This window comes from Suricata suricatta, chromosome 11 (genome assembly GCF_006229205.1).
Source record: "Suricata suricatta isolate VVHF042 chromosome 11, meerkat_22Aug2017_6uvM2_HiC, whole genome shotgun sequence".
NCBI lineage: Eukaryota > Metazoa > Chordata > Mammalia > Carnivora > Herpestidae > Suricata > Suricata suricatta.
In genome coordinates, this window is record NC_043710.1 from 37,609,311 (window position 1) to 37,623,030 (window position 13,720).

General features: G+C 40.3%; 1 protein-coding gene across 3 annotated transcripts in view; it reads right to left on the minus strand.

The window, feature by feature from the left end:
* The window catches only part of NELL1 (neural EGFL like 1), an 890,650-nt gene that overhangs the window by 659,028 nt on the left and 217,902 nt on the right, over positions 1–13,720 (minus strand). For all 3 annotated transcript variants that reach the window (XM_029914487.1, XM_029914488.1, XM_029914486.1), the window contains exon 11: positions 12,633–12,732. In XM_029914487.1, the coding sequence (XP_029770347.1) occupies positions 12,633–12,732 (100 nt within the window). The remainder of the gene's footprint in view (positions 1–12,632; positions 12,733–13,720) is intronic.

Here is a 13,720-nt window from a genome sequence, read left to right on the forward strand (position 1 = left end):
TCCCAACTCCAGTGTGCTTGCTTTTCTAAATGGATCACTTTTCTCAGTATTTCTGTTGTCCAATTTTTTCCCTTATTGCCAACTCCACCAAATTTTGGAAAGTTTATGGTGCACCATTTTTAGGTGAACTAGGAGGAACATGTTACTCCTGTCACAAAGTTCTAATACACTAAGGTTATGAATGAGCTTTAACAACTTGAAATCAGTACACTTTAGTGTACTATTTTGCTAGATCACATATTGTGGTCTCAAAGACAAGAATGGTTCTTGGAGGCAGAAGATTTAATTTCTAATTCAGGTTCTGCAGCCACAAACACAAGAAATCATTTCACCTACCTAGACAGGTATACTGGGCAGGGACAACATCAGTGATTCTGAAACTATTGCTCAGAGTCTGGGGCACAAATGAGTGGTCAGATAGGGCTCAAGTCCCTCACCCTGGACTCAAACAGAATAGCTCTGCTTTTATATTTTGACATACTGATCATGTGAACAATAGCTTCTGGCTTTAAACGAGATAAAAATCATTGCATTATAGAAACTACAAGTTTAAATCCTTTTGGTGATGGCAGAATGTAACTTTTTTCCTTTGAAATCAAATGTTAAAGCAAAAGATATTACCTATTATTAAATAATAAGATTCACACACCTACCAAATGGCTGGCATTATACTTCCTAATACACATGGAATGAGTTAAACTGGCTACTACTCCATGTAGCACACATAACAATCCTTGGTACATACTAAGAGGTCAATAAATGTTAGCCACAAAGCTGAGAAGGATTATGATAAGGTTGACAACAATGACTAAAGTTCAAAATAACGTAGTGACACTGCTCTCCTCCACTTCTAGATAAGAATGGAGAAGCTTAAACTCACATCTAGCTGGTAGATGAAGATGCCAGGGTTCTAAATTAGGTCTGGTGAACTCCAAGGCCCATGTACTTTTCACCATATCCTATATCCTCTCAGAGAGCAAAATGTAGGGATAAAAAGTGAAAGATGTAGCTGTTCTTCAGGACATCAGAGAGTGAACCCATAGACTTAGGTGAGCACAGTATCAGATTCAGCCTCACTACTTACAACCTGTTAATGGTCCCAATCAAAATCAAAGCAAAAACTTAACTTGCTGGAAACCTGCAACCTCTGTCAGTCAAAAACACTGCTACCAGGGCTTCTCAAGGCTTACAATAACCATTACAAATAAAAAGACTGGAGATTTCGCTACCAAAGGGACCATTTTTACTCATCTTAGCTCTCGCTGCCAGAGAAAGGGGCTGAATTCCTCCCCGTGTCAGAACTGATAAATAATTAAGCTGTCACATTTTCTTTCATTGTGAAGTTCAACTCAAGGTCATACATGCATCCATTAGGACATGTATTCTTTGTTTCTTTTCTCTTTCGTTCCAGGAGACTGCAATTGTCCTTTTCCTTCTGCATGCACTTGACAGGCAGGAAAAATGCCACTCAAATAATGTTGATGTCCCAATGCTTCTCTATCAAGCATATGCCACATCAATTCACAAAAGCAGGGAGTTGGGTAAATTGCATTCTTAAGGACAGTGAAAGGCCCATGGGACAAACCAACCTTAACGTCAAATCTACTTTGGTTGGGGGGCGGGGGGCCTGACCATTGTGCCAAAAACATGTGCTTAATTAATTAATCCAGGTCTCTTTTAAGTAGTATTTACAAACAGTCCACTTGCCTTTCAGCAGGAGTGAATAATCAATATTTAGGGGGCATCTACTTCTGTGGACTGAAGCACTATGCAAGCTTCTGAGAGAAAAGTAAAGATGTCTGAGACATGGTCTCTGCCCACAAGGAAATTACAAACTAAAAAGAGACAAGTCAAACAGGGGTAGTATAAATATAAGGCAATCTATGTGTAGTGAGACGTGAACAGTAAAAATAATCAGTGTTTCAGAGAAGGAGAAATGACTTCTAGATGATGCAAAACTTGACCTTGAATTCATCACAGGTAGAAACATGAGAAGGGGTGGGCACAAATCCTAGGAAAAGGAATGGAACTCCGACCCCATAAGGAAGAAGGATGCAGTTGGAGAATGTCAAATAATCTGGCAGAGGTGTAATAATATTAACTAACACCAAATGGTAGGCACTCAGCTAAGTGTTTTTATGCACATTATCCCATGTAATTCTACTAACAACCCTACAAAACTGAAATTATTATTTGTATTTTATAGGTCTGTTGGTTGGAGTTTGGAGAAATTAATTACATAAGGTACACCGAGCCAGAAGCCAGGTCTGATTATCCATCACTATGTTATTTCACTGCCCTCCCAAAAGCAACAAATTCCTAAGCATTCTAACATCCAAAATATTAAGAGGAAGATATCCTTTTTTGCATGTGAAGATCCAAACGGATTACAATTTAGGTTTCTTCTCATTCTCAATATATCTATTTTCCATGAAGTAATTCCAAATATTTAGTAATGTTTATTTATTTTTTTAGAAGTAGGAGGGGCACAGAGAGAGGACAGAGGATATTAAGCAGGCACCGTGCCGACAGCAGAGAGCCCAATGCAGGGTTCGAACTCACAAACAAAGAGATCATGACTTGATCTGAAGTAGGATGTCTAACCAACTGAGCCATCCAGGTACCCCAATTCCAAATATTTTTAACAAAATATCCTATCTTCAATCACTCTAACATCGTCAAAGTCAGGGTCTATGCCCAATTTATTTCTCTCAACCAAAGTTACCCACACAAGGGTAATTGGATGGGTGGCTTATAAATGGATAGACACACAGCTAGCCAGAAATATGGAAGGGTAAATTAACAAGTGAAGGAATAGATGAATGAATTATAGTGGCATTTAATGCCTCCACCTTCTTAACGAAGGGAAGGCAAATATGACTGATTGTCTAGTTACCATTTTTCTTTCTTATAGAGGTATAATTTACATCTTATAAAATTCACCTGTTATAAAGATACACCTTGATGCTTATTAATAAATGTATACAGGTGTGCAGCCATGGCCACAGTCCAGTTTTAGGATATTTTCACCACCCTCAGTTAGACATCCTCATCTCTTAAACCCCACCCCAGTATCAGAGTTGGCTGCAAAGTCATAAATCCTCAATTCTCCACATTTCAGAATCCTTCTAAAGACTTTGTCTTTCTTATCTGATGTGTCTCCATAGCATGACATTGGGATGCAGATTCTTCCCTTCCTGGATATCAGTTTTCAGTTGCTACCTACAGTGTATTTAATAAGTCCTCTAGCTAGTCCTTGGTATAGTTTTCCTTCATCTGGTTATCAACATAGTCTGACACATGAGACTACTCAAAGTCACCCTCTTCCTTAAATTTTTTTCTTCAGAATTAGAAGCTGTGACCAGATTGCAGACTTCACACACACAGCCCCATATTCAAGTTCTTTTGCTTGACTATTTTTAATAAGTGACTTGAGCCTCCAGAATGATTCTCCTATAATAGAAGCACATCGTGAACCTTTCAACTAGGACTGGCCCAAATACAGAAAACATCTTAATTATAACAACTGCTATTTATTGACTTCTTCCAATATGTCAGACATAGTGCAAAGCATATTAAACACCTCACCTCACAAAACCCTTAGCACTCCTAAATATTATGATTATCCTCAGCTGATGCATTAGGAAAATGTGGGTGAGACTCACTTTTTTATCCAAGTTAACATAGTTGGAATCATGATTTGACTCTGAAGTTCTTGTTAAAAACATGAAGGAAATAATTCTGATGTAATATAAATACTTGGAAGCTTAGACAACTAATGCTTACACTCAGGGGATCTGAACCCTTCTATGTCCTGTAAAATGTTTCTAAATACATCCACTTGGGACCCAACCGCAGGTTCTGCCCATCCGTTCCCAGAAAACAACTGAGTGTAGGGTAACACTTATACTCCCTCATTTCTGGCCCCTGGTTGAGAACATCTACCCTTCCCCAGAAACAACAATGAAGCCTCAGAGTCCTCTCTAAGGGCACAGGAAATAGCACTGACTATCTAGCATACCCTACTTTACAGGTTATGTCATCACAGCCAGGCCATTTGACAATCCATCTGAACGTCCTCACAGGCACTTACAGCTCACCCAGCCCGAACTAAACTCTTGATCTTACTTCCCAAATCCAAGCTCCCAAGTCTCTCCATAGCCATCTGTCACACCTTTATCTACCCAAATCAGAACACTGGGAATCTTCTTTGTCCTGACTCCTCAAATACTGAACCTTCCTAAGTTCGTAATATGCCAAGAGTCTAAGTCACTTCAAACACTTAAATATATATCCAATCTAAGTAAGTGTGATATGGAACAAAGGAATCTATAAATATACAGAGAACTGCACCATGTTTCTTTGGAGGCAAATACATAGCCAATTTCTCTAACATCATTTAACCTTAATCACTAGATACAGTGTTATGAAATTATTAATAAAAATATATGGTAATGTCATATCTTGTTCCTTATGTGCTTCACTATTAGGAAACAGAAGTTAAAAATACTATGTCAATGTTTTAAAGGCAGCTTTTTAAATTTTTTTAAAATGTTTATTTTAGAGAAAGAGAGACACCAGAGAAAGGCAGAGAGCAAGGCAGACACAGAATCTGAAGCAGACTTCAGGCTCGCAGCTGTCAGCACAGAGCCTGATGCAAAGCTCGAACTCACTAACTGTGAGGTCATGACCTGAGCCAAAGTTGGATACTTAACCAACTGAGCCATCCAGGTGGTCCCTGTGTCAATTTTTATAGAAAATTTTTACATGTAATATAGTGCATCCACCTAGATAAACCCACTGAAAATGTTTTCTTTTATAACTTGTATACTTTGAATTCTATCTTTAACATTTAAACCACAAACCTACCAGCCCAAACCTAAGTTGCTATAATCAAAATCACCTCAACTTCTATAACTTTAAAACAGTCAAGACTAAAGAAAAAAGTAATCCACAAAACCATCCTGAAATGGAATTTTTGAAGAGTTTTCCAATGAGTCCACATTTAGTGAACATAAAAATTTAGAGAAAATTTTTGAAACACCATGAAAATGAGACTGACACTTTTCAAGAGTAGTGAGTGCTAGAGAGAAGCAATAGAAGTTGCCTGCTCAGGTCAACTTTACATAACTGGGCAGAGACTCAATGTTCTAAAACTCAGTTGCATATATTAATTTTATGTTGTAAGTATCTCCTGAACATATCACTTTCTCCTCCACGATAATACAAAAATCCCATTCTACTCCAAATTATTATCATCTCTCAAATAGACATGGCCTCGTATGCCTTCCCTACTCCTTTTTGCCCAGTCTCTAATCCATTTTGCACACAAAGGGATCCTTTTAAATCACAGATTAGACCATGTCATTCTCCCTCTTAAAAACCTTCCCAGGGCTTCCAGTTTACTTGAGAAAAATACAAAAGCCTTACCAACAAGGCCCTTTCTCTCTCTCCATCATTTCTCTCCAACCACATCAGCCTTTCTTTTAATTCTTTGACTGTTCCAACCTCTCTCCTGATTCAGAGTCTTTGCAAATTTGTTCTACCACCTCACAATACCCCTGCCAGAGTCATTTCCACTCAGCTTAACCACAAGCTCTTCAGAAAAGGCTCCTTGGTCTCTTAAGTCTAAAGAAAGTCCCATTATTTTCTTCCATGCCACCCTATTATTCTTGTTCATCCCAGTGATCACAATTACTGTGTATTTATTTTTGTGTTTATTGGATGTTTATATCCCCTTTAGAAGCTCATTTCTTCAAGGTAAAGGACTGTGAAAGATTGGTCATCTTGTGCCTAAGGCACATTATAGGCAGTCAATAAATATTTGTTTTGTTAATGACTAAATCCTTTCAATTCTCCAAAATAAGAATTAAGAGTGTTTTAAAGACACTCAAGGCTCAAAGATGTTACCTATCTCGTCTGTGGTTACACAGCTAAACAGTGATGGGTGAAATAGATATATAAACTCAAATATCAATCTAACACCCTGTCTCTCCACCTCACCCCACAGGACTGCCCAGTTTTGATTTTAATCATCAAGGGACATTCCAAGACTGCTAAGAGATCAGGACTCCAACAGCCATTAGTATTTCCTAATCCATGGGACACCTCGATTTTACCAAAAGAACAAACCTTGTTTCTTTCTCCAGGACACACATTCCATGATCACTTGCTTCCTGGAGACTCAAGTCAGAAGTAAAACAACTTAATCACACATCAGAACATTGGCCCTAAACAAGATACCAAGCTGAGCGAGATCCACTCAGAGCTCACCTTCAACTGATGAACATGAGCAGATCCTCAGAGGAAGGCACATAATCTGCAGAAATCAGATTCCAGCGTTTACTCGAATACCTTTTTTAGTTCCTAACAGAGGCACCATGCATTCACTTGACAAGTATATATTGAGCACTTACTGGGTGCCCAGGCACTATGCTGGACAATAGGCACAGTATATTAAAAAGCGTAAATGGCATGACGATGTTCTTAGTCATCTGAAACTCTAGCAAAAATGACTGATGCTGAGTATCAGATTATAGGGAGATGATATCCTGGAGAACAAGGTGCTTCAAGAACAAGATCTGAAGCAATTTAATGGCTGAGTGAAGTTGACTGGACAAAGGATGGGAGTTCTAAACACATGAAGCAGCATGTACCCACCCATAACAAATTCAAGGAAATTAATGGAGTGACAAAAAATGCTGAGGTCAAATTTTTTTTAGTTGGGAGTAATCTAAAATGTAGACTCCCCCTAGTGGCCCTGTATCTAGAAGTCAGCTGCCAGTGAAAAACCATAACACTTGTCCAACAACTTTCTGTCTTTAAAGCCACTGTCCTTGGGGTGCCTGGGTGGCTCAGTTGGTTAAGCGTCTGACTTGGGCTCAGGTCATGAATCTCATGGTTCATGGGTTTGAGCCCCACATCGGGCTCTGTGCTGACTGCTAGTTCAGAGCCTGGAGCCTGCTTCAGATTCTGTGTCTCTTTCTCTCTCTGCCCCTCTGCCCTCCCCTGTTCACACTCTCTCTCTGTCCCTCAAAAATAAATAAATGTAAAAAAAATGTTTTTAAATAAAGCCATTTTCCTTATCTGCATATGATAAACCCTACCTATTAAAAGGAGCCCCCCCCCCACACACACACACACTGCCACTCTCTAGATCCGACTCTATACCCTTTATAATTTAACCCAAACCATCCACCCATCCTGTTTCATCTCTGGCTTCTATAGCCAATAATGGACAAGCATCTTTATAATTTACTACAGTGACTTCTTCCACAATAAGGAATGAATAGGCCACCATCTTTGGGCAATATGGTTTCTCTAAAATAAAGTTGGATTCCACATAGAGCACCTTTTGTTACCCTTAATCTCGTACCCTAGGGTGCCGCCCAGCAGGTCAGGCAAGTTGCCTCTGAAATGATGCACCTACATGATCTAAAAATGCATTCCTAACTCAAGTCCTAGAAAGGCAATACCTCTCAACCACTGATGCTTGCTAAACCTTGGCAGTTATATAGGAACTAAGGTATACTAAGTACAGTATATTCCATGTGCCTCATTGGTATGGAGATCTCTCCACCCATGGATTAGCTAGGAGGGATATGGCTCAATGATACTTTATGAGAACTGAACCCCCACCTGTACGCCACAATCAACACACATAACCATAGAAGCCTGGGCCCTTGGGGGTGAGGACATTGCTTACCTCCTTGTCCACAAGGGTCAGACCAATAGGATGAGCCTGCGAGTGACTGAGCCAGGATCACATGTTCTGTCTTAGAGAGCAATCCATTTCTTCCACAACAGTCACACTTAAGGGTCTCTTGTCCAAGGCAGCCTGACTATAGTTTCAAGTCTTCTGTCTGGGACAATGTGCCCCCTTCCAGAGATCCTGCAGCACTTATAGGGCCACAGGTGTCACAGACTCCGGAGACAGAACTTACCTTCAAATGCCCTCTGCTCTAAGCCCCAACACTTAAACATAGAGCCCTGTCTTTCCTGTCCACTTCAGCCCATGGCTGCGGGGATTTTGATCAGATTCCATCTACCAGCATGCACAGAACCTGTCCCGGCTGCTCACTGCCAGTTCCACCATTTAGGCACTAGATGATATACTCATTAAGTGCCTCTTTTCACCTCAAATACCCTAAAAGGCCTCTCTCTAAAACCATCTCAATTAGAAATTCTGCTGGAGACTTGAGTGATGAGGAAGATCAGGAGGAAAAATCATATGATGCCAAGATTCTTTGGGAGGATTTAATTGAAGGGCATAAAATCTTAAATAGTACAAATAATCTCAACTCATTTTGGTCCAGGCCAGATGACAAGGCAAGTGAGCATGAATTAAAATTACAGATAAACACATCGGGAACAGATGTTGGCAAGAACTTTTTTCCCCAACACCGAAAGTCTTAAAAATGCCACAAAACCCCTCCAAAGTTACTGGCAACACTGAAGATACAATTAGAGCCAATTATGAGGGGAATAAAACCCTGTAGGTGTATGTCAAGAATTCTGGAATACGGCAAATGATCAGTGTGTTTCCCTGGAGCAATTGGAGGATGCACGGTCAAGGTTGTTAGCTTTTTGCCCCTTTGACTGAGACTGCTGCAAATTGATGAACACTCTTTTTCTGTGAGGCTACACTCACACTTTTATTACTTCTTCCAGGCAGGAGCATAGATGTCACTCCAGCACCCACCCCCCCTTCACCTTATGGCCTTACACTTTAAGTGGTCAGGCTCCTGTTACAGACACTGCCTTAACAAAATGATGAAGGTAAACAAATTCCGCGCTGCTGACACCAACTGTGCTGAAGCATTAGAGAGAAACGGCCACGGTGAATGGGGATGTTCTGGGTGGTCCTGGTGGTGTTGGATACCGTGGACTCCCAGCAATTGTAAAATGGCCTCTTCCTGCCAATGTCCATCACTTTGGTTCTGTTGGTGTGTATCTTCCCTAACGGTCCTATTGTCCCTTCCTTAGGGACATCCTGGGCATACCAACAGCCATGTGGATTTAAGCACCAATTCAGCTGATCACCTTCATTTCCCTTAAAGGGCCAAGGAATTAGTTACAGAATTTGGCATGACCCAAGATTTATAAAGACAAAGTGCCTAGTCTTGATACCAGTTCTGTTGGTACAATGCACATCGTAAGTCAGTCAGAGCCTGTTACTCTGAACTCTATGGTCTTCAAGTTAATCCTCACCAAGAGAAAACGTCAGTGAAAATCTTCATCTCTCTCCTTGATTAGTCAGGGAGTGGGGGCAGTGGCAAAGTGTATAACCATATTAAAAAATAGGCATGACTCAAATAAAATGAGTTTCAGAATCATGTCACCAAGTTATAACTTGAGCAAAATGGTTAGAACTCAGCAAAATGGGTAAGCGTTATTTCATACGTGAAATATGCAGAGCCTGTTGAATACCTGGTACTGAAAATAATTTCCTTTGAATATAACAGTATATTCTACGTGGTAAGAACATATTTTTACCTACCTTATCTCCTCCATTTAAAGAATTCATAAAATATAGTCATTAAAACAAATGTTACTTTAAGTTAAAGCACTTCATGCATATTATATAGCCAGCCAAGTGGGATCAGAGGCAAAAAGCACTCTCTGTGCTTTCTCAGATTCCCAGTCTAAACCTCCTCAGGTAGGACAGCTCATCGGAGACCTAATGAAAACAAGCCTCAGAAAACTTCCACTCCTTAAGCAGGCCCAAGGAAGGTTGAGACACAGATTTCTAAGGAATGATAAGCTCTCTTCCGGTGATTTCCTCAGACTAATGACCTGACATTCACAGTAAGACACAGAGAGATGATAAATATGCTAATTGAAGGGACTTCATGCAGGTATTGAGAGAGGCTGATATAGCCACTTCAGTTTCTGAAATCAATAACAGCAGGGTGGCAGATGCCACACAGCTCAAATCACACCACTGTGCTCATCCCTGAAATACACATCTCAGGTCATCAGAGACCCGCCTCCCCTGCTCACTTATTGCCTGCCAGTCAGGAGACCATCTCAATTCACAAAGCAAATGGTACAGCCTCTCCATATGCAGGGTAAAAATTACTTTACATAGAAATTGAGTGTGTGTCACCTTTTCATTACTTTCTGTCTTAGAGAGGGGAAAGGAAGGGGCAGGGGGACAATTGAATAATATGCCTTAGAAGAGGCCCAATGGGCTTTCCAAGTCTTGTCAGGAACAGAAACGAACCAACCCCACCTCCCCTTCCAAGACACAGAAAACATGAACACAGAGGAAAAAGTAAAAGACAACTAGAAACCCAAGAAGAAAAATATTTCCCACAATATTACGAAAGACAATTATGCTGCTTCTAACGTCGTTTTGGGGGAAATAATTAGATTAAGAGATCTGGAATAAAATTCATGGAGAGCACAGTTTGAGACGATAGACCTTAGAGCTCACCTGAGTTGCCTTTTTGTGAAGCATCATATAAATTTTGTGTTTTCATAATAAAGAGAATAACGCACATTAAACTGCACCTCTTCTGCTGGCTGCTGTGCAGAGCAAGCCCCGGCATGGAGACATGTTCTGGGCTCTGCTCTACTGTGGGGCGACAGAGGTGATGGGAACAACACTAAATGGTGCTGAAAAGGGCCTTTGTCTAAAATATTGGTTTCTTCATTCCAGTGTCTGAACTCTGAGGTGGGAGTAAAGAGGAGAAGCCTAAGAGAATCCATATACCCAACTGGGTCCATTCAACTCTTTCACCACCATATCTTTCTTGAAGACATTCTCTCGTTCCTATCAAAATGCAGAGGTGCCAAAGAGCATAAATAACCCTCTCTGATACAGACACCTCCAAAAGAAGGATCAGCAGCCCCCTCCCAACAGAGCTGGTAGTTTCCCGCCTGAGAAAGCAGCACATGGGAGAAGGAAGAAAAGCCTCAATTTCACAAATTGTTCCTAGCTATGCTCTAATCAAGGCAGTTTTACTCCTGCCTCCCACTTTTCCCTCAAAGCCGTGTCAGGTTTGGTAAAAGCCACCAGGTTGCAGCAACAGGGCCCTGAATGAGTTTATTTTTCAAGGAGAGCTCAACACCTCTCAGAGTCTTCACTGGTAAAGGTGTGCACGCCTTCCGGAGAAATATTAGCAGAAGCCGTGGCACCTGGTCTATTGTAAACTGGATCAGAGCAATGACATTCCTCTTGAATCTCTGTGGGATAATCAATGATTCTTTTCTAATGAAATCATCAATCAGGAAGGATTTACATGAACTGAGGCTCACTTGGCACCTCAACAAATAGCAAGTGATAGATTTTGCATTAAATTATAAGACCTACCTAATAACCCTATCACTTACCAATAAATGCACCCCTCTGAAAATTCCAGTCAATCTTTAGGTGTTTCTAAAGCATTCCAGCTGCAAATATGCTTATAGCCAAAAGGCAGATAAATCAGGCAGATATTCTGACGGTGTGGTAAGCCATTCATGGCTATCAACATCCTAAGTTTCCCTAGGAATTTTACCAAATAGAGCTTTCTTAAGACCAAGCGGAGAAATCCACAAAAGCCGAACATTCCATGATAAACTATATAACATTTCTATAGATCAGAAGATGTTCAAGGAGAGGATCAACAAATTACAGGTTGCCTGTAATCAACAAATTACCCATTCTTAAAAAAAAATTTTTTAATTCAAATAACCACACCCATGTATTTATCCATTGTCTCTCTTCCTTTTGCAAAATAGCTGAGTTGAAAGTTACAACAGAAGCCTTCTGGTTGGTCCACAAAGCCTAAAATGTCTACTTTGTGGCCACTGAAATAAAATATGTGCCAACTCTTATGCTAGAGAGAAAAATAGAAAAAAAAATAAATATAAGGTAACCTGAGCTAAAGTGCTATGCTGCTGAAGCTTCAACGGAAGCCAAAAAAAAAAAAAAAATCAACTCCATGGGTATTGGAGAAGGTGGAGAAAGATGTGTGGTGGGTATCGTTTCCAAATAATAGGTATGAGTTTAACTAGCTTCATTATGTAAGATTTTGAATAAATTTTAGGTTTTCCCAATCCATATAAATCTGCCAGATCAGACCTTTCAGAGAGGAAGGGATAGTTGATCCATGGTTTGAAGAAAACAATTTGGGAACAAAGAAAATTCCAGGAAATGGAAACAAAACAATTCCTGCTTCAGAATGAATCAGCAATTAGATGTTACTTAGCTAAAGCTTTTTTCCTTGCATGGAGTAAAAATGTTGCATATAATCTGATAAATAAGGTCCCACTAGAAGTCCCTGTCTGCTAGATACAGAAATTGGTCCATGGGTAGAGCTGCGCAGTCTGCTTACCAATGCCACTCATGAGGAAAATGTAATAATGGTTATAATAACCATTACTGCAAGAACTATCATTCTTTTTATGGGAACTGTCACTTATTGAACATTTATCACATGCTAGGCAGGATGCTAGGTACTTACGCATTTTTGCATTTAACCCTCCCAGCAGTCCTGTGAAATCAACTGTTATTACTCTCAGGTTTACAAGCTTCCAATCCACAGAGCAGAGTTTTGCACCCACGTTGTGACCTCCACACTATCCATTAAGCCGTCATCCCTCACCCGCATCCCGAGCAGGGCCCCACCACCAAGCCCACTTACCTCGACAGACACTGCAGCACTGATTCTCTGGGAGAATGTGGTCCTTTTCTGAGCAGTTCAAAGGAGGGCATGTTTCTGTAATTTTTACTAAAACTCCACCCTGGAAGCCACATAATCAGGAAACAAAAAAAATGTTGACATTTCTTAGTTGATGACAGACATAAAAATGCTCATTGTTAACAGCCTGCAGTTATAACAAGTTTCAATAATTAATAGAACTCCCAGGAATTCCACGATAATGACAAAGCCGCAGATTGAACTTCCAGGATGACACTCCTGGAAGACAAGGCACATTTCTTTTTCTAGGTCTACAGAGCCTTCACCTCGGCAATTTTTGAGTATCTTCTGTGTAGCAGAATGTCACTCAACAGTGGTGTTGCTGAGACGTTCACAGTGGGCTGCTGAATGGGGAGCCTTACTTTATATGGTTTGCCGATCTCTGTGATATGAACACCCCAGTGATGACCAAGTGTGAATCACCCACATGGTATCACTGACCGCAGAGGTGGGAAGTTGTGAACAATGAGCTCTCATGGGCTGCCATGAGCTAGTCTCAGTGCGCCTGGATCACAGAAACCATGAACACAAAGATCATTTAAGACATCTTTCTTGCCCTTGAGGAGTTCCTAGTTTGAATGCAGGATGGGGGTTGGGGGGTGGGGGGGAACACTGTCTTAACTAGAAACCTTAATGCAGTACAGTAAGTCCTAAAAAGGGTATGATAATGTGTCATGGGAGAATGCTCCTCCTCGGGTGGGAAGAAATTATAAGGAAGATGCCACATTTGAATAAAGAAATAAGGAAGAGGAGACTTTCCTCGCAGAGAAAACAGACAAGTGGAAAGGTATCCAAGTACAAATAAACTGAATGGAGGGGGCTAGAGAAGTACTGGATTTCTCCCTATATGTAAATAGAATCACTTACAATAATTGTTTATTCACCTGGTGAATCTTTAGGACTTCATTTCACCAAAGGTTGTCTTTGATAACATTACTAGCATCTGTATCTAGTTGTACTCTGAACTCTAAATATTAGTCCATTAATTACTATAAAAAGGGGTTTGAGAGTCTTTTATCTAAAATGTTTAG